The 20,448-nt window shown below is 34.8% G+C and overlaps 1 protein-coding gene across 7 annotated transcripts in view; it reads left to right on the top strand.

Annotated features, from left to right (window-relative positions):
- The window catches only part of SLIT2 (slit guidance ligand 2), a 352,220-nt gene that overhangs the window by 239,040 nt on the left and 92,732 nt on the right, over positions 1–20,448 (top strand). For all 7 annotated transcript variants that reach the window (XM_072738007.1, XM_072738006.1, XM_072738002.1 and 4 more), the window contains 2 exons: positions 13,533–13,604; positions 14,090–14,161. In XM_072738007.1, coding sequence (XP_072594108.1) covers positions 13,533–13,604; positions 14,090–14,161 — 144 coding nt within the window. The remainder of the gene's footprint in view (positions 1–13,532; positions 13,605–14,089; positions 14,162–20,448) is intronic.

Below are 20,448 nucleotides of genomic sequence, written 5' to 3'. Positions count from 1 at the left end.
TAAAAGGAGCTATATTAAACAAAACTAAAGACTGAAGGAATGGCCCACTCTCTCCCTATAAAAAAAAAAAATGAGGGCTTTTTAAAGCATACAGTAAGAGTTGATTAATATTAAGGATAGTTAATGGAAAGGGCTAAAAAATGGGGCTATAGTACTTAAAATTAATTCATTAAATTTGCCTGCTCCCCATACTGACTTGGATTCCACTCTCTGCAGGTGTCTGAAAGCTCCTTTTTCTCTCTTCTAGGCTGACCCAGTCAGTATCTAATAGGCAACCTCCTTCTCTAGATACGCTCATTGATCCAGCCATCCTACAGATGAGTCGTAGAGGTCTTCTTCCTCTAAGGCCATGTTTCTTCTATAATGAAGCCTGTAGACGTTTACCTCAAATCCCTCAAAGACTGACTTCAGTCCGCTGGGTCTTTTTGTTTGGTGTTGTTTTTCAATGAGGCCAAAAATGTTAAGAAGTTGTATTTAAGGTGTTTCAATTGTGAAATGGCTAAACTAGCCTCGATCTGAGATGTATTTGATTCCAGAGCTCATGCTCTTGCATCAATCTAGCTGCAAAAGAGAGGTAAACATGACGCGGGCTTATGGGGACGTTGTAGAAGAGAGAATTGAAAAAAATCAGAAGACTGATACTCGGAAAAACAGGGCAAGAGAAGCTTTGAGAGACTTCCACAAGAAGAGAACATAGAGGGAGCATAAAGACAGGGGTTAAGGTATAATAACATGACCAAGAACGAGAGCTGTTTCATGTTGCTTTCTACTGGCAACTACTGGAGCGTCGTCTCTCCTATTCTCCATCAAATATTCTCAGACCTCCCTGGATCTTACCGCATAGAATTTATTATCATGGTGTAATTTCGTATTTAGATTAATGTCAGGCCCTCCTGAATGGACTGCAAACTGAGGGCAGGACTGTGTCTGTGTTCCTCACCACGTCCACGCCGACGCTTAGTGTAGTGGGGACCGGGAGAAGGACAGTGTTGGAGACAAGGACAGGCTTGCGAGAGCCGCCAAGCCTCCATTCTTCATAGTAAATAGAAAATCTGACAAAGGTATGTGGACTGATAAAGAGGGGCAAACAGAAAGTGTAATAGCAAAAGATAAAGTAAGTTTAAAAGAATCTGTTGCCTTCACCCCACCCCCGCTGAGATCTTCCCAGCACTTTGCTGCTTTGAACTCTGCTGGATAAAACCTGCTTTTCATACAGATGGAATGCCTGAGGCAAGTCTTACATGATCTGGCCCATGGCAGCAGAATTATTATTAGTAAATTGATTCTCTGTATATCAAATCCTCGGAATTAATTTCTTAAGTCATGTTTGAGATATAAAATTTTGAATACGATATGATGGATCGTTATAAAGTAGACATTTAGTTCTCTTCAATCTCGTTATGGATTTTCTGTGGCATATCACCTGTTCAAACCATTATGCACAAGCTCCATAAATCATGGAAAACAGAACATAGATTGTAACAATTTAGTACATCTTGCTTACTCCAATGTCCTACTGCCTTCACTCACTCTTGGTTGCCTTGTTTAGGGCTCAGAAACTGGAAATCAAGACATTCTTTCTTTTATTTGTTCAAAGAAGGGCAGAGAGAAGTTCAAATTATGGGACGGGAGAAAAGATGGTAGCAAAGTTGTCAGCCCAGGTCTTCTGAAGGATGATTCAGTGTTTTCTGAGATGGACTGGAAATTCAGAGAAGCTGTAATACTAAAATAATATTATTATTTGGGATGTGCTACTCAAATAGGTAAAATGGAAAAGAAGCTCATCATGGTGTAGACTACTGGTCTGCTTTTACTCTGCTAGCAATAAAGAAGGTTCTTTCAAAGAGATTCACAATGATGGAGGTCAGATGTGGGGTTTGGGAGTACTTTTGCTTCTTTGGATTCCTCTGGATCACTTGCATGCAGAAAGAAGTGAAAGAAAAGATGACTCTTAAACGTTTTATTTTATTACAACCTACATTTATGATGCTGAATATAACTTAAAATGCTTGTTTCTCCTCCATTTCTGTTTAGGCAAACACTCTTCCCATATACATTTAACCTTTTTGCAGGCTATTTCCGTATTTGCTCCTTCCAAAGTTTTGAATCCTTAGTTTTAATAAATACTACTTGCCAAATTGATCCACATACTGTATGACCAAGTCATCTGACTTCCTATAGGTAAGGTTATACCAAAGGTCGGTTTGATTAACACGTTTTTAAATTGCCCATTCTATACTAGATTATTAAGAGAGTTATGAAATCAAGTGTGAATGTTTAATTATTTATCATGCACTTGGTAATGTCTCAGCTGTAGGACAGCTATCAAGTTGCATAATTGGATGATTTTCTTCTCATATGCCATGATTTTGAAAGTAATTTTTTTAAAATAAATGCAGCATTCAGTTTGACTAATTTTTATAACAGGTAAATTACCTTGACTTCACTATCTAGACAACATTAACTAAAGCAAATGATAACCATTTTTAATGTAATTTGATGTGGAAGAAAGAAATAGTCTGAATTTGAGCTTGCCTTGCTAAATAAAAAGTAGGTTGATAATTTCAAAGGGACATTGTTTTCACTGCAGAAGCATTTAATTGTTTCACTTTGAAAGTGTTTAAAAATTTAGAGATATGTCCAACTTAAGGATTATTAAGTGCAAGGGTAAGTAGGTAGAGTCAAGAAAATATTTTAAGAGTGAAAATACTTCAGTTGATAGTTTTACTGGAGCACTGATTAGCATTTTGCAGTTTTACACTCCTGATATTTTTCTTAACTTCAGATCCACTCACAGAATTAGCTAGCATGTAGCATGACTTTTGGCTTTGAATTTCATATTTTTACAATTTTGTGCTTTGCAGGCTGAGATGACAGCACTCTGATATTCTATGTCTAGTAGAAATATTTATGACCTAGTGCTTTAAAAAAAAAAAGGATCTTGCATCATAGTTAAGGCCTTTTTTATAATAAAGAAGCTTGCTTCAGACCTGCTCAAACAGAACGCAGGAAGCTGCACAGTCTCTAACGTTAGCAAAAAACTTTTAATTCTTTTGTAACGTGGAAAATAATTTTTTGATTTTTTAATTTGGTAATTGTGTAATTTTTACACAAACCTAGTTTCAAATATGGAGCTATCACTTTACCTGTCTACTTTGATGTAGAGAATTAGAACTAAATTTACATATTTGGTTCTGAGATTCTTCCAATAGCAGAAATTTCATACGTATCCCCCCAAATCTCATAAAAAAAACCTAGATTTTTTTCTATCAAGTAGTTTTGTCTAGAAACGTCATCAGATAAGCAATCCTAGGATCAAAATAAAGCCATCATCAAAATACGTACATAAGTCAATAACTGAGTTCTGATTATGTGCTAACTAACATAGTTACAATTAGGAAAACAGAATAATAGGATTTCTTTCTGACCACATATTTTATGGGAGGAGTAGTCATTTGATATAAAAGAAGATGTTCATGCAAACTTTGTTCATTCTTATTTTTACTTCCTCATGTTTCTGGATTATATCTTCTGCAATTTTCATTTTATGACTCTATCATTAATTAAGCACCCAGAAAAAAACCTTTCTTTGTAATTTAGCTTCATACAGAATGCAGAGAGCCAGTTCATTGTTCGGTATACAAAACAAAGATCCCTATCAAGTTCTGTCAGAACAAACATTTCGTGTTCTGGGTTATCAGTAGCCATGCTTCGTGTAATCCCTCCAGCAGCTCTGAGAGCTCCACCGCAAAATAGTGTTAAGATAAATGGTGCAAAACTGATTTGTAGATTCGACTGTACTTGTAGTTCCATAGACCATTTTTTCAGTTCACTAATAATATTGGAGTGCACTCATATTTATTTTGGCTGAATTTTCAATTTCATATGTGTATCTTGAATAATCTTTAATTGCTATTGGATGAAATAGTGAAATGGCTGTCTTTGAAAAGCTACATATATCCACTGGATGCAGTTTTTATTAAGAATCTGTATTCATGATAAGAATATTATTACCTGTTTCTCTCAACTTCTCCCCCACCCCAATTTTATTGAGGAATAATTGATAAATACAATTGTATATATCTAAAGTACACAATGTGATGCCTTGATAAATGTGTATATTGTGGAGTGATTGTCAAGACCAAGATAATTAATGCATCCATCACCTCACAGAGTCAACATAGTCAACTCTTTGTGCGTGTGGTGAGAACACCAAAGATCTACTCTTAGTGTTATATTATTAACTATAGTCACCGTGCTGTGCATTAGAGCCTCAGAACTCACTCCTTTATAACTGAAAATTTGTAGCCTTTGACCTACATCTTCCCCATCCCCACAGCCCCTGGCAACTACCATTCTGTTCTCTGTTTCAATGAAATCAGCATTTTTTTAAAAAAAAGATTCCACTTACAAGTGGTAGCTTACAATATTTGTCTTTCTCTGACTTACTTCACTTAGCATAATGTCTTCCAGGTTCATCTGTGCTGCAAATGACAGGATTTTTTTTCTTTCTGTGGCTGAATAATGTGTGCGTGTGTGTGTCACATTTTCTTTATCCATTAATCTGTCAAAGGACATTGAGGTTGTCCCCATATATTGGCTACTGTGCATAAAGCTGCAATGAACATAAGGGTACAGACATATCAAGATACTCTTTTCATTTTTTTCAGATATACACCCAAGGGTGAGATTTCTAGGCCGTGTGGTAGTTCTGTTTTTAATCTTTTGAGGAACTTACATACTTTTTTCCAAAAGGGCTGCACCAGTACACACTCCCACCAACAGTCCACATCTTTGCCAACCTTTGGTACTCTTGTCTTTTTGGTAATAACCATCGCAAAAGTGAGAGGTGATAGCTTATTGTGGTTTTGGTTTGCATTTCCCTGATGACTAGTCACGTTGAGTACCTTTTCATGTATGTATTGGCCATTTGTATGTCTCCTTTGGCAAAATGTCTGTTTAAGTCCTCTGGTTATTTTAAATTGGATTATTTGCTTTTTTTGCTACTGAGTTTTATTAGTTCTGTATATATTTTGGATATTAATACCTTATCAAATATATGATTTGAGAATAGTTTCTCCCTTCTGTCAGTTGCCCTTTCAATTTATTTTCTTACCTATTTTTATTTGTACCTCATTTCACAAAAGCTACATATGTGACATATATGTATGTATACACTCGTACTTTATGTGTTTTTTGTTGAGATGTGTGATCATTTAAGCAAAAAGCTATAATGGCTTTCTTAAGAGAAAGACATAGAAGACTGAATCAAAATTTTATATTAGTTAAGTGAAAATATTACAGTAGAATTTATAAATAATTGGCAAAAATACGGTAAAATTTATAAATAAATTAAAAAAGAATTTATTTATTTATTTATAAATAAATTTTAAAAAATACTAAAACAACTAGAGTGGAGATTAAGGTGGTAAGAAAAGAAAACTCCAACTGGTTTCTCAAAAAAAAAAAAAAAAAAGTCCAAGGAGTCTCATGAATATTATTGCAACAGAAGAAGAACATGTGGGAAAATAGCATATTTTTACATGTACTACATACTCAACAAATATTTTTTGAGGGCCTACTTTGCCTCAGTTGCCTCAGGCCTTATAGACAAAAGGACACACTCCCCGCCTTCACGATGTTTACAGTACAGAGAATCAAAACCACACAGAGAGTATTTTAAAACTGAGTGATAAGTTATAAAATGCACACAGGCAATACAGAGAAAGGAATACCTTGGCTTGCCTGGGAGAATCAAAGAATCTCCAGGTATGAGGATATAGGTGTCTTGCAGGCAGGGAAATTGAGGGCTTTATAGACAGAGGGAAAAAGCATGTGCAAAGTCCCAGAAAAGTTCGAGGTAGTATGTGTTTGAGAAATTAAAGCAGTTTGTGATTGCTAGACCATGAAGTGAAAGCCTGATCTTGAAGAATCACCTCTCCTAAAAACAATAGTATACAAGGAACTACTACCTGAGACAGGTAGTAGATTAGATATGCTTAGATATGATATGATTAGATATGCTAGAAAAATCACCCTAAGACCGAGGGGAGAATGGTTTGGAGGGAAAGAGTACTCTAGGAATGTGAAAGCAACAGTCTATGGGGCGTGGGCATGGTGAAGGCGGGCGTAGCAGTGGATAAGGATGGAAGGCCATCCAAGAAGTGACCCTAGTGCTGTTGTGGTTACTTCCCTAAAATCTTCTACAGAAAAGAAAATGGAGACCTATCGGAGGTACAATAAGACCTGTGTAGACTTTAACATAAAAATGAAGACAGCTGGTGCATAGTCAACATATTCTTTATTATCTGACGGATCACCAGCATGTGTTTTGGGGGGATTAAGCTATAGATTTATGGCTCTGTAATCATCTGGAAAGATTAAGTTGAAAATTCATACAGTTCAAATACTACTAGTGGCCACAGTGTTACCTAAATTCAAGGGAAAAGATGATGGATAATTTGGAGGATAAATCGGTGCAAGGGGAGAAGGCCAATTGTGATCTACTCATTGAGTAATGCTGTTAAACAAGCGATGTGGAAAGACAATTTGCATAATGTTTCTAAAACTAAAATTATTACCAAATGGACAACGTAGCTCAGTGCCTGACTCAGAATCAGTGTCCAAAAGGCTTTCATCGTTAATGGAAAACAAAGCAGCAGAACATTGAGTTATTTTTCTTTCTTGAATTGCTAAAGAAAAATTATGAAAGCTTAATGTTATTGACATTATGAATCTATACTCTGTCCCCCTGAAATCAGGGAGCCATGTGCCTATGCCAGTCTTCCCGTCTAAATCTAAACCATGTGATAGTGAGTTTTGAGTGTATCTTTGCATTTGAATATATATCCGTGTGAATATACCCATGAGAATGTTAACGTTCATTTAGGTCGCTGTCAGAATGCAAAGTCAGTGAGAACACACACCCTTGGACACACGTACACACACACACATCTTTGTCTTGCATTAAATGCTTAAAGGCCAAATGGAAGAAGAGTTATTTCTACTCTGAAAGTATCAGTTGAATTTATCCTCAGGGGCATGTACCCTAGAACGACATCACAAAAAAAAATAAATAAGATTAAGGCAATGGACAATATTCAGGGACAAGTCATCCCATGGCGGGGATGACTGATAATCCCTTAGAATGGCCACCGTCCTAAGGCTAGATGCATAATATGTCCCTCTAGAGGCAAATAATCACTCCACTACTGAAGATATTAATTAAATTTACAAAGTACTAAAGAGACTACAATTATATAACAGAAATTGTGTTTCACTCTAGCATATTTTTTCATCATTTTGTATAGATGTATGGAGGACTTCAAGGCATACGTCTACTGCTAAAGTTAGTAATAGTCCAGAAATATCAAGTACTTACTTTAGAATTATTATGTAATAGGCAAGAGAATCCCTAATGTCAAAGGAATAGAGCTGCTTCCTCCTTTTCAAATGTTGAATTGGCGTTACCTATGATGAGAATATTTGGCTGCACTGAGCAGTCCAAGATTCAGAAGCTAGGGTCATTCCACCCCCCTCCCCGCCCCCCCTCCCCATTAAATCTACATTCTAGTCTCTGGCAGCTGTTTTTGCCATTTATGTTAAAAGCAGATGGGGAAAATGCAAAGAACTGTCAGTTTTATTGCCATGTATAATCAACATCTGGGCTGTATGTTACAGACACGATCAATCCAAACTCATACTTTACTGATGTTGTAAAACCTTTTTGAGTTTCTAAGACAGTTTTCAGATTTGAGAAAATGCTCTATATTTTAATCATGTTGATCATGGAAATTACAACATTCTATGTTTTTTTCAGCCTCTCTGTGAAGGATCTATGCGTGTACGTGTTTAATACATAATTGCTGGGTTGTCTGCAAAGCTGTACCGCTAATTAGTTTAAAAATGCGTTTTGTGATCCTATATATTTATTTCATACTAGAGATCAAATCATGTATCAGATTCATTTCTGTATATAATCTGTGTGCGTGAAACTATTATGTGTTATAGATGTTTTATTATCTAGTGCTGCTTATTATATGTGTGATTACAAATATACACATGTGTATCCCCATATTTTAATTCTTTCACCATTTTTCATGCAAGAAAAAAAGCATTTTTCTACATCTCATCATTTTTACAAAAATATATTTTACAGTAAGTTTTATTTTCATTTTCTGGAAAGAGAAACTGAGACAGAGAAGCAAATTAATTTTTGCTGGGTCCACAGAGTTTTATCAGTGGTTGTAAAGCTCATACTTTTAATCACTAAACCATACATGTTTATCTTTTAGTCACTAAGCCATACATATTTATCTTTATGTACACACATATATAAAACATAATACCTCTTGGAGAGAGCTGTTTCAGCTTTGGCATGTGGATGTTATTTTGTATGGTTGGTCAACATAATTTAGCTTGAAAAGTATTGAAAATAATTCCTGAGAATTGAAAAACCAGCGAGCTGGAAGTGTCATTTAAAATAAATTGATATTATTATCTCATAAATGGCTTCAGAACTAGTTAGAGTTTTTTTTTAATTCCCAAGTTGTACTGAGTTATATACTCTACTGTTCTAAGATCTCCTCATGAATAACCATCACAGGGTGTTTTATGTCATAGAGCTCAGGTATACGTGCATGTCATTTCCATGTTCTAAGGGCCTATACAGTATTAGAGCGATTTCTTGATAATTTTCCATTTTCTACAGTGTTTAAAATAGGCATCAGAAAGTGGTATATATTGGTTGCAGCTCATCCCTAGGAACTCTGTAAGTGTGAAGACATACATGATTTTTTTTAAAGCAATAATTAAAGAACAAGGGAAAAAGGTGTATGTGAGTGAGGAGAGGAAGGCTTTTATTGATTAAACATACTTTACTTCTGAATTTTTTGATGGCGCAGTTAGAAAATTGTCTCCATTTTCTTATCTCATGGAACTTCTAACTAAAATTTCCTTGTGATTTTGATGAAGTAGTAACAGCAGGTTGTTTTTATATAAACTACACACACACACACACACACACACACACACACAGAGTGATAAAATGTTTTGGAATTGTCCACGTACATTCTGTGGAGCTACTCACACATGAAAAAGACTTCCATATAGTCTATGGTTGATAGAATTTTCCTCCTCCCGTATTCAGCTTTCTAAATATATTTTTACTTTGAAATTCAGTATATTGAATCTTATTTTTATGAAGGACTAACATTTGGAAGGCTCTTAATCATGGTGGATTTTATCTGCAGCATGCAAATATATCTTAGCCATGACACTATCTGTTTTTGTAACCCTGGAATGTTTTTAATTAGATTTTTCATGGAACAATGGATTCAAATTTGCACTCTATAAAATTCAGCAGATTTTATGCTATTAAAATAGAAGATTACAGGATAACAAAAATAGAAAAGGTACATTTCATTTGTTTCTTTTTTTAACCTTCACCTGAATGCTATATTTCCTTATTTTTTATAATCTGATTGAAATACTTTCCCCTCTTTTCTATAGGAGTATGAAAACCATTTGAGATGTGCATTGCTTGTAGTTTTAAAAATATATTCTAAAGTTCTCATAATGAGAAGTAGGATCCCAGACATCGGAAAGTTTAGAGGGAAGTACACATTAGTTTATTGTTTGCTCACTAAAGAGGAGAAAATGGACATTTTGAAACATCTTAAAATTTATTGGTTGACATCTGTCAGTGGTAGAATGTTTTCTTGCTTGAGAATCTGTTTGAATGAAGGAGGCAATTACATTGTGCCTTAATGGACTGCTGGTGCGGTGCCGTAAAAACCAATTAGCTGCTGAGTCAGTGTAAATAACCGTATAAGCTCTGTTTCCATTTTTTTTTTTTTTTTTTGGAACAAAGGTTGGAAGCAAATAGATAAATAAAGAAAAGCAACCAAATCCATTTTACATGTCATTGTTCAGCTTTCTGTTGCATATGTTGTAAATGAAATGGTTTGCAATGTGAAGGTTAAGTCACGGTACATTGCAAGAAGGAATGACACACGCAACATCACTGTATTACGTTGGAATTGTTATTTTTGCATGTAATACTTAACACTATTTCATCATGAATTCTCCTTGTTTTAGAACTTTCTATGCATGCATTTTCTAAAAAACATATAGCCTCACATATATCTTTGGTTTGCTTTAGTAGGAATATTTATCAATGACATGAATTGTAGATTAGACACATGAATTTAGTTGTCATACTAAAATATATTTCCGTTCTGTTAGAACAATTAGTGATCATAAGTGTTCTAGATTCAAATACTTTAAAATAATAAAAGAACTTTAAAGTATCTAAGGAAGTTCTTCAGTTATATTACATGATAGCATTAGTTTGACCACATTCGTGAATTAATGTTACTGATATTTCAGTGCTGAATATATCATGTTTTAAAAACTTATACTGAACAAATCAATCAGAAGTGTAACTGCAAATTAGACATTTATCAATAAAACTTCCATGAGGGTATAAACATGCTTGCTTCCGATCACCACTGAAACTCCATTTATATAGTATGTTTTGCACAGGTAAAGTACAGAGGGTGAATGAATGAATGATTATTGGTTTTCTATTTCAAGAACTTTAAATGATATTTATGAAAATTAATCATATGACCTAGTTTCACATTACTGTTGCTTTGAAGGAAATATACTGGACAAAAATAATTTGAATTTTTTTCTCATCATAGCTTTAAGTTTTTGGTTTTTTTCTTTTTTTTTTTTTTTTTTGCTTTATAGTATTTTGAGCAAATTTATAAGAAAAGAAAATGATGTTTCATTGCCCTAGATGCGAAGAAAGTCCTCCAGTCAATAGTGTTGCGTCTATAGCTTGCTTTCACTGTATTTTCATTGATTACATTTTAAACTTCTTAAAATCTAACTGCAAGAATGGATCACAGAAAAAAAAAAAAAGGTGTCTCTAAACCATCAATTTATGACATTGTAATCGATAGTATAACTGTGAAATGATTTAAACACCCTTTGTTATATTTAGAGCTTTTGAAAAAAATACCCTTTCTCAAGACCTAGATAAATAATCCAGATGCCAAATCCATATTTTCTTCGTACAATTTATTTTTTGTCTTCTGGGGCAAATCTGCCCCTGAGGAGCCAACAAACCGGGTAGAGGAGCGATATGTGAAAAATGACTAGAATACGGTGAGAGAGCAGAGGCGCAGACGAGAGGATGCCCTTGGGTATAGAGAGAAAGATCCAAGTAACCATACCTGAGAGATATAGTAAGGCTTCAGTTGTCTTAAAATAACTAAATGATATTATTCATAATAATGTAAAATTACTACTAACCAAATGGGCTAATAATTGGGAAAGATTAAAGAACCGTGGTCCATTTTGATAATTGGATGTTATAACGACATTAAAAATAACATCTTCCAAAATATCTAATGTGATACGATATTTGATATAAGGCATAACAACTCAAAATTTTCTATACAGTAAGATTTCCATTATATATAAAATAAATATGCATACCAAAAACAAAACAAAACAAAAAACCTAAAATTCACTCATCTGAGTGGTGCCTTACAAGCAGATGGAATTTTCTTCTTTACGTATTTTGTAAATAAACTTTATCTTAAATGTAAACAAAATAATTTCTGCTTTCTGGAGGGACCGAATCATAACTAGTGTTGCCGATTATGGAAAAAGGATTTTTACCTTTTGTGTGAGAAAGGAAAGGATAGTAACTTGGGAGAATTAACTGGATTTAGAGGATCAAGAGGTCAATCTAGAAATTAAGAGACAAGTAGAGAACCAGAGGCAGACAATGCCACATCCCAGGAAGAAGTGTTGTTCCCAACAGTCAAAAGGCTACAGTGTGTTGGGAACCCACTCCCTGTGGAGATGAGGTCAGAGTGACCCCTGAGGCTGTTGAAGAAAAGCCTGGAACTGGGCGGAGAAGGACCTTGGAATTAGATAAGACCAAAATGTAGGCATTGCTGCTTAACCTTCTGGGGATATTTTGTTTGCTTTGATTCAGTGTTCATTACATGTTGGTTTCGCCTACATGTTCAAGTATTACTAACTTTCAGCAAAAATGAACCAATGTATGTGACGCAGTATACTCTATAGATAGATATTGTATTTGTACATAAACATATGAATATGACAATATAAATACATGCATTTATATATTAATACATATATTCATGTATATACATTTATATATGTATTTATTTGTATTTATATATTTTGTATATTATATAAATATGTATTTATATATATCTACATATTTGCATATATATTTTTTTTAATCCAGACAGATAAATGAAGCTCATGCCAGGTCTTTAAATAGAGGGATTTATATGAGGACTGAATTAAGCAATTGTGAAGGTGACACAGAATAGAAAGCTGCCTCTATCTGCAGGGCCACAAAGATGTAGGAGGAAACTGGAGTTATACAAAGTCAGGAGGTAGCCCCGCAGGAGCTAACTTTAGGAAGAAAATGGGACCCCTGCTGGGTATGTCCCCCAAGGCCAAGGAGGGGAGGACATCCTGGCTTCTTGGCTCATCCTCCCTTTAGTCTCCGGCAGTGCCTCCCCTTATTGGCCAAACTCCACCAAAGCAAGAGTGAGCCTGGGATATATGGTCCCCAGGAGTCAGCCTCCAGCATTCAAAGAGAAGAGGATGAAAAATGTTTATTACGATGTTCCCATGGATAGAAATGAAGTTGAGAGGCAACATTTTTTGATGGATAAAATATTTACCAAGACACTTAATGAAATCTGTTTTTTTGTGTCTTTCATAACAAAATGAGAAAAAAATGTGTTTTTGTCTAATAACAGAACCAGAGAGTAGAATTATTTTCATTTCTGATTTCAATGCATGGTTAAAACACTTGCATTTGAATGCACTTGGCTACAGTGGTTTTCACACGACATATTCAGAGTCCAGCCAGTCTTGCTGAAAATGTGTATAGTATTTAATGGATTTGGAATTTAAGATTTTACCTCATAAAAAGCTGCAAAATTAATTTTCTGAGCCTTTTTCAACCTATAATATGCTTTCTGTCGAGGAAATAAAAGGTTTATAAAATCTAATACTCAACAGTAATTTCCTTTGTGAAAGAGTTACAATTATCTCTAAAACCTCTTGTACATCTATTCAGTGTTACTACATATTTCTCTTTCTGATACAGAGGTTATTAAAATATACTTCAAAGTTAGTTTCTTACAGGTGCTTTCTCTTTTTTTTTTTTTTTTTTGATCCGAGCTTTCTCTTTTATACAAAGTCCAGACTTAAATATTAATGGACCTGTAATGCCTAAAAATGAGGAGATTTTTTATTCATTATATAATTGCCTTGTTTTTATTCCCAATCTTGCTCCACATTTAGGGCACAGCATTATTAATTTTAGTAGTCAGTTTTGAGAAAAAAAAAAAAAAGACTCACTCATGAAGAGCATCAGCTTTGCTTCTTGACATGAATCCTGGGCTTGAATTAAACATCCCCGAGAGCTCACGCTTCCATTTAAAAATTGAATTTTCTCATTGCAGACGTTTGGAACAGAACTCAATCAAGGTCATCCCTCCTGGAGCTTTCTCACCATATAAAAAGCTTAGAAGAATGTGAGTGAATACTATTCTGGAATATATGTAATTTAAAAAATCATACAGGTCATGACCATACAGACATTCGCTTATGTATGAATGCTTGAGTGTTTGACAGCTTAAATATTAGGTAATGTGACTGATGGCTACAATGTTAAGAGCTAAACTATGTAATATTTTAAAGTTCTGGGAAATTTAACATATTGATTCACACCAGTGTGAACACATGTGATCAATATTGTTTGCTGTCAAATCTTAGATGTTCTATTTTCAAAAATAGGCCAAGGCATCTTTTATAATAATTTCAGAAAAGAGCCAATAATTGCTTACTAATTGTCTGATTTTTTTTTAATTTAAGATTCTTCAGATGTTTTACGTTACAAATTTCATACAGGCATTAATAAGTGCAAAATGGACACATAAAGGCAGTAAATAGCTTTCTCCTGCTGTAAATCCTCCCTGACGTTGTATTTAATTTAACCTAACCCTATTTCTCATCTTAGTGACCTGAGCAATAATCAGATCTCTGAACTAGCACCGGACGCTTTCCAAGGACTACGCTCTCTGAATTCACTGTAAGTACGGACTCATCACTAAAGAAAAACAGAATGAATACACAACTAACGATTGCTCTTAGGATGGGCTGTCAGGTTCTAAAATAGCAAAGTTTAATGTAAAACTCTGTTAAACTACTCAAATTGTCCATGAAGTCCAGTGTATGCCATTCTGGACAGTAATATCGTCCAAAGTAAATAGAACATTCCAGCTACACAAAAGGACAGAACACGAGTAAAGCCATTGCACCAATGCCGGGTCCTTTCGAGTATCTGTGCCTCCAAGAAAACCAGTAAATGTCAAAAGAGAGAGAAATGGTTGGAGAACTTTTATTTATATTTGTTTGCTTGCAGTTTTACTATTAAGCTCTACTGCTTTACTGTTAATTGACACACTCTGGTTGTGAGAATTAAAATAAATAATGAAAAGAAATAATAAGATCAATAAATAATAAATAGAACAGATAATTTATCGTCTCCTATATTCATTATATTATACATTATGTCTTATATATAATAACACATTAACTACTATGTTATGTATTTTATTATATTATGTATTACACATTACTGATATAGTGATGTATTATACTAATATTATATATTTATTAGTAAACTCATAGTTACAACTAATGATATTATAAATTATTACATGCCTACCCATATAAATACAATAGACTCATAGCAAATAGAGAAATAACACATATAAAAGAACATGCTTGCAGAAATGAGATCTTAGTCTTGATGATTGATGCTCCGTGTACACAGTTGTTTTTTTTTTTTTTTTTCAGAAGGCTGTAACCATTAGCTTTCCTTTTGGAACTGACTTATAGTCAGGGCGTTTGGTCATTGGGGAATTTCTATTTTAAAACCTAGTGGTATACAGAAGAGTAGAAACTGTTTTCCAGAAGTGGAATGCCCAAGTACTGCCCGTGGCATCAGAAAACAGTCCTTTTATGAAGAGAATCAAACAGCTATGCTAGAGAGAAAGTCTGTGTGTTACAACTGGTATCATTTTCCTTATTGTGTTCACAGTTTTTTTTTTTCAAAGATTTTATTTATTCATGAGAGTCAGAGAGAGGCAGAGACACAGGCAGAGGGAGAAGCAGCCTCCCCGTGGGGAGCCTGACGTGGGACTCGATCCCGGGACCAGGTCACGCCCTGAGCAGAAGGCAGGTGCTCAACCTCTGGGCCACCCAGGTGTCCCAATTTATTGAATGTTTTAAAGATCCCTCCTATTAAGGGCGCCTGGCTGGTTCAGTTGGTCGAGCATGTGGCTCTTGATCTCAGGGTCATGAGTTCAAGCCCCACTTTGGGTATGGAGATGACTTACGTAAATAAAGGTCTCTCATATTAAATAATTGCATTAACATTTGTTTATTGTTATTCATGTTAAAATTTATTACATATTATCACTATATGTTATTATATTGTTGGTATATTAATATATTTTATTAGCATACTACGTATTAATGGCAAATATCATTCAGGATACATGTTCCTGTTGGATCATTTTATCCTCAGTGCTTTTTATTGCCCTGTTGTGACATCAATAGCATCTCCATAATATTTAATAATAATTTCTTAGGAATCCAATATATGAATTAGTGTATTAGGCCTTGTCTGTAAGTATCTTTTATTGTTTTCCATTGACTGGTTAGAAACTTATTTCATATGACAAAATAAAGAAATGCCTTAGTGGTATATAGCACAATGGCTCAGCGAGATGGCCTTTGGGACACTAAGTGGCTTATGTTCAAATGCCACCTCTTAACACTTGACTAGGCTCAGGGCTGAAGTAGTCACTAATTTCCTTGTGCTTCAGTTATCTCATTTCTAAAATGGGGGTAAGATTACTCCCCTGCTGGCTTTGTTAAAGCACAGAGGAAATATTCCAGAAATAGCAGATAGGCCCTTGGCAAAGTCTTCTGAGTAGATTTGTATGCTTCTCAATTTTGATGATCTCAGAAAATATTTATGCCCATGATCCTTAACCTATAGTTTTCCTCTTTTCTTATTCTTTTTTTTCATTAACCCCTTGGAAACTATCATAGTTCTTATTCCAGTTTCCCTCTTCACTAAACTGGCTCCTGAATTCCAGAGGTCTCCAGAGGAAGGATGGCGGTATTTTCCTGTGATTGCTGTATTCACGATCCCTACAGTCTTTTCTTAGATTAGTGATAACTGTCCAGTACCTGACATTTCACTACCAGTTGTCATTGAAAATGGAGCAACCTCCATTTTTCTCTTTATCATGGTCTCTTTAAAATCGCTTAGTGTTTTGAATATTCGCAACTGTATATTACTTTTAACTTTAAGCATAGCTCTCTGGCATTTATTTGAATAATAAAGTTGCTCATCGCACCTTTCTCGGGATAGCCATCTTACAGGTTTCTGTTTTGAACATTTTTTAGACGGGCCACCGGCTCTTGCCGTCTCCTACTCCTACTGTCCTAACATTGAAACTTGCAAGGGTGAAGCTGGGCTTACAGTTCCTGGCTTTTTTCTGGTAGCAGGTGCAAGAAATGCTGAAGATTTCCCTATCGGTCCCATGGACTCTAAGACAATTCTTGGTCGGCATACATGTACACTGCATAGAGTATGCTGGACGTAAGTTATGTGTTAGAAAACTGTAGAGAAGCTACCCAATTTGTCACTGTTGGTATTGGGATGATATTATCCAGGTCCCTCAGGTATTTATTTTCTTTTCAGCTGAATTCATTTTCATCTTACAGTTTTGTGGGGTTTTTTTAAGGATTTTCTTTACCTCCTAGGAATGTAGCACAGATTCTCACTGGCCTTCTTTCACTTTCTATCTTTATGTGATGACATGACTTTTCCCCGTTTTTATGGATTTTGGTCCTATTTTCTTGACTCTCATCCAGCTTCTCTGTTCTGATCTTTGGACTTTTTATGTTTTTAATTCCTTTTTTCTTGTTTGATTTGATCTCACTGTGTATAAGAAAACTATACCAGAAAAAAAAAAAATAATAAAAATAAAAATAAAAATAAAAAAAAAAAAAAAAAAAAAAGAAAACTATACCAGCTCTAGTATTGCTATACCTTTTGGAGAGAAACTTCATTTCCATCACATTTAGTATTTCTTTATTGTAACATTTTATGATTGACAGTCCATCTATCTAATAACGCCATATATCTAATAATAGTAATTATGTCTAATAATACGAATTATTTTGTGATATTCTTCTGTATTTCCCCATGTACCCAAATTGCCTCATTAACAACAAACATCTATTTTTTAACATGATCATAAAGAAAACAATGATTTGTTGGGGGGAAAATAGTTTCATAATATACATATGACACACCTCTTAACCTCTATTTGTGCTGTTTGAGACAACCTTTAAAGCAAAGCCCCAAATGAACAACCTTCTAAATTATTCGCCCTTTAATTCTTTTTTCCCCTTTTATTTTTTTCATTTTAATTCCAGTATAGTTAACCATACAGTGATACTAGTTTCAGGTGCACACTATAGTGATTCAACAATTCTATACATTATTCAGTGCTCGTTCTAAGTGCACCCTTGATCCCCTTCAGTCTCATCCATCACTCCATGCGCCTCCTCTCTGGTAACCATCAGTTTGCTGTCTGTTGTTAAGAGTCTGTTCTTTGGGTTGTCTCTGTTTCTATTTGTTAATTTGTTTCATAAATTCCACTTAGGAGTGAAATCACATGGTATCTTGTCTTTCTCTGACTGGTTTATTTCATTTAGCATTATACTCTCTAGATCCTCCGTATTATCACAAAGGGCAAGATTTCATTCTTTTTGAATGGCTCAGTAGTATTCCATTGTATATATGTCTTCTTCATTCATCTATCGATGGACACTCGGGCCGCTTCCATATCGTGGCTATTGTAAATAGGGCTGCTAATAAACATAGGGCTGCGTATATCTTTTCAAATTAGTATCTTCGTATTCTTTGCATAAATGCCCAGTAGTGAAATTACTGAATCATATGGTAGTTCTATTTTTCACTTTTTGGGGAACCTCCATACTGTTTTTTCACAGTGACTACACCAGTCTGCATTCTCAAGAACACTGCACGAGAGTTTCTTTTTCTCCACATCCTGCCAACACTTGTTGTTTCTTGTCTTTTTCATATTAGCCATTCTGACAGATATGAGGTGATATCTCATTGTGGTTATAATTTGCATTTCCCCGTCAATGATGTTGATTAACTTTTTACATGTCTGTTGACCATTTGTATATCTTCTTGGAGAAATGTCTGCTCATGTCTTTGGCTCATTTTTTAATCAGATTATTTCAGGTTTTTTGCTGTTGAGTTGTAGAAATTCTTTTTTTTTTTTTTAATTTTTTTTTTTTTTTATGATAGTCACAGAGAGAGAGAGAGAGAGAGAGAGAGGCAGAGACACAGGCTGAGGAAGAAGCAGGCTCCATGCACCGGGAGCCTGATGTGGGATTCGATCCCGGGTCTCCAGGATCGCGCCCTGGGCCAAAGGCAGGCGCCAAACTGTTGCGCCACCCAGGGATCCCTAGAAATTCTTTATATATTTTGGATATGTCATTTCTGGCCCTTTATTGGATATATCATTTGCAGATATTTTCTCCCATTCAGCAGATTGCCTTTAGTTTTGTTAATAGTTTTCTTTGATTTGAAGAAGCTTTTTATTTTGATATAGTCCCAATAGCTTATATTTGCTTTCTGATAGGAATTTCATCAAATCCGTAGATTGCTTTGGGTCACATGGACATTTTAACAATACTTATTCTTTAATCCATGAGTGTGCAATATCTTTCCATTTGTGTTGTCTTCAGTTTCATTCACCAATGTTTTATAGTTTTCGGAGTACAGGTTTTTCACCTCCTCAGTTAAGTTATTCCTAGGTATTTTACTCTTTTTTGCCACAATGGCAAATGGGATTGTTTTCTTAATTTCTCCTTCTGTTACTGCAGTATTAATATATAGAAACACAACAGATATCTGTATATTGATTTTTGTATCCTATGACCTTATGGAATTAATATATCAGTTTTAGTAGTTTTTTGCTGGAGTCTTTAGGGTTTTCCATATATAATACCATGTCATCTTCAATCAGTGAAGATTTTACTTTTTCTTTACCAAATTGGATGCCTTTTTTTCTTTTTCTTGTCTGATTGCTATGGCTAGGACTTCCAGTACTACACTGAATGAAAGTGGTAAGAGTGGACATCCATATCTTATTCACGATCTTATAGGGAAAGATCTCAGTTTTTTACCATTGGGGATGATGTTAGCTTGTAGATTTTTCTTAGACGGCTTTTATTATGTTGAGGTGTGTTCCCTCTAAATCTACTTTGTTTGGGAAATATCAGAAAGGGAGACAGAACATGAAAGACTCCTAATTCTGGGAAACGAACTGGGGGTGGTGGAAGGGGAGGTGGGCGGGGGGTGGGGGTGACTGGGTGACGGGCACTGAGGTGGGCACTTGACAGGATGAGCACTGGGTGTTATTCTATATGTTGACAAATTGAACACCAATAAAAAATTTATTAAGAAAAAATAAACAAATAAAAAAGTTAAAACATCCAGGTAACCAATAAAATTAAATAAATAAATCTACTTTGTTGAGGGTTTTCATCATGAATGGATGTTGTAAAATGTCAAAGGCTCTGCATCTGTTGAAATGATCATATTGTTTTTACCCTTTCTCCTGATGTGATGTATCCTGTTGGTTGATTTGCAAATATTGAACCACCTTTGCATCCCAGGAATAAATCCCACTTGATTGTGGTGAATGATTTTTTAATGTATTTTTGGATTCCGTTTGCTAATATTTTGTTGAGGATTTTTGCATCTGTGTTTACTAGAGGTATTGGCCTGTGTTCTCTTCTTTTTGGTGTCAGGGTAATGCTGGCCTCATAGAATGAATTTGGAAACTTTCCTTCCTCTTCTATTTTTTGAAATAGTTTAAGAAGAATAGTTATTAACTTTTCCTTAAATGTTTGGTAGAATACACCTGTGAAGCCATCTGCTTTAGAACTCCTGTTTGTTGGGAGTTTTTTTGTTTTTTTGTTTTGTTTTGTTTTGTTTTTTCCACTGATTCCATTTCGTTGCTGGTAATCGGTCTGTTCAAATTTTCTCCTTCTTCCTGATTCTGTTTCTAGGAATTTATCATTTCTTCTAAGCTGTCCAATTTGTTGGTGTATAGTTTTTCATCATATTCTCTTATAATTCTTTGTATTTCTGTGGTGTCAGTTTTTATTTCTCTTCTGTTTCTAATTGTGTTTTTTTGAGTCCTCTTTCTCTCAGTCTCTCTCTTTTTTTTTTCTGATGAGTCTGGTTAA

The sequence above is a fragment of the Vulpes vulpes genome, chromosome 14, assembly GCF_048418805.1.
Source record: "Vulpes vulpes isolate BD-2025 chromosome 14, VulVul3, whole genome shotgun sequence".
Classification (NCBI taxonomy): domain Eukaryota; kingdom Metazoa; phylum Chordata; class Mammalia; order Carnivora; family Canidae; genus Vulpes; species Vulpes vulpes.
This window is presented reverse-complemented; position numbering and strand designations above follow the sequence as displayed.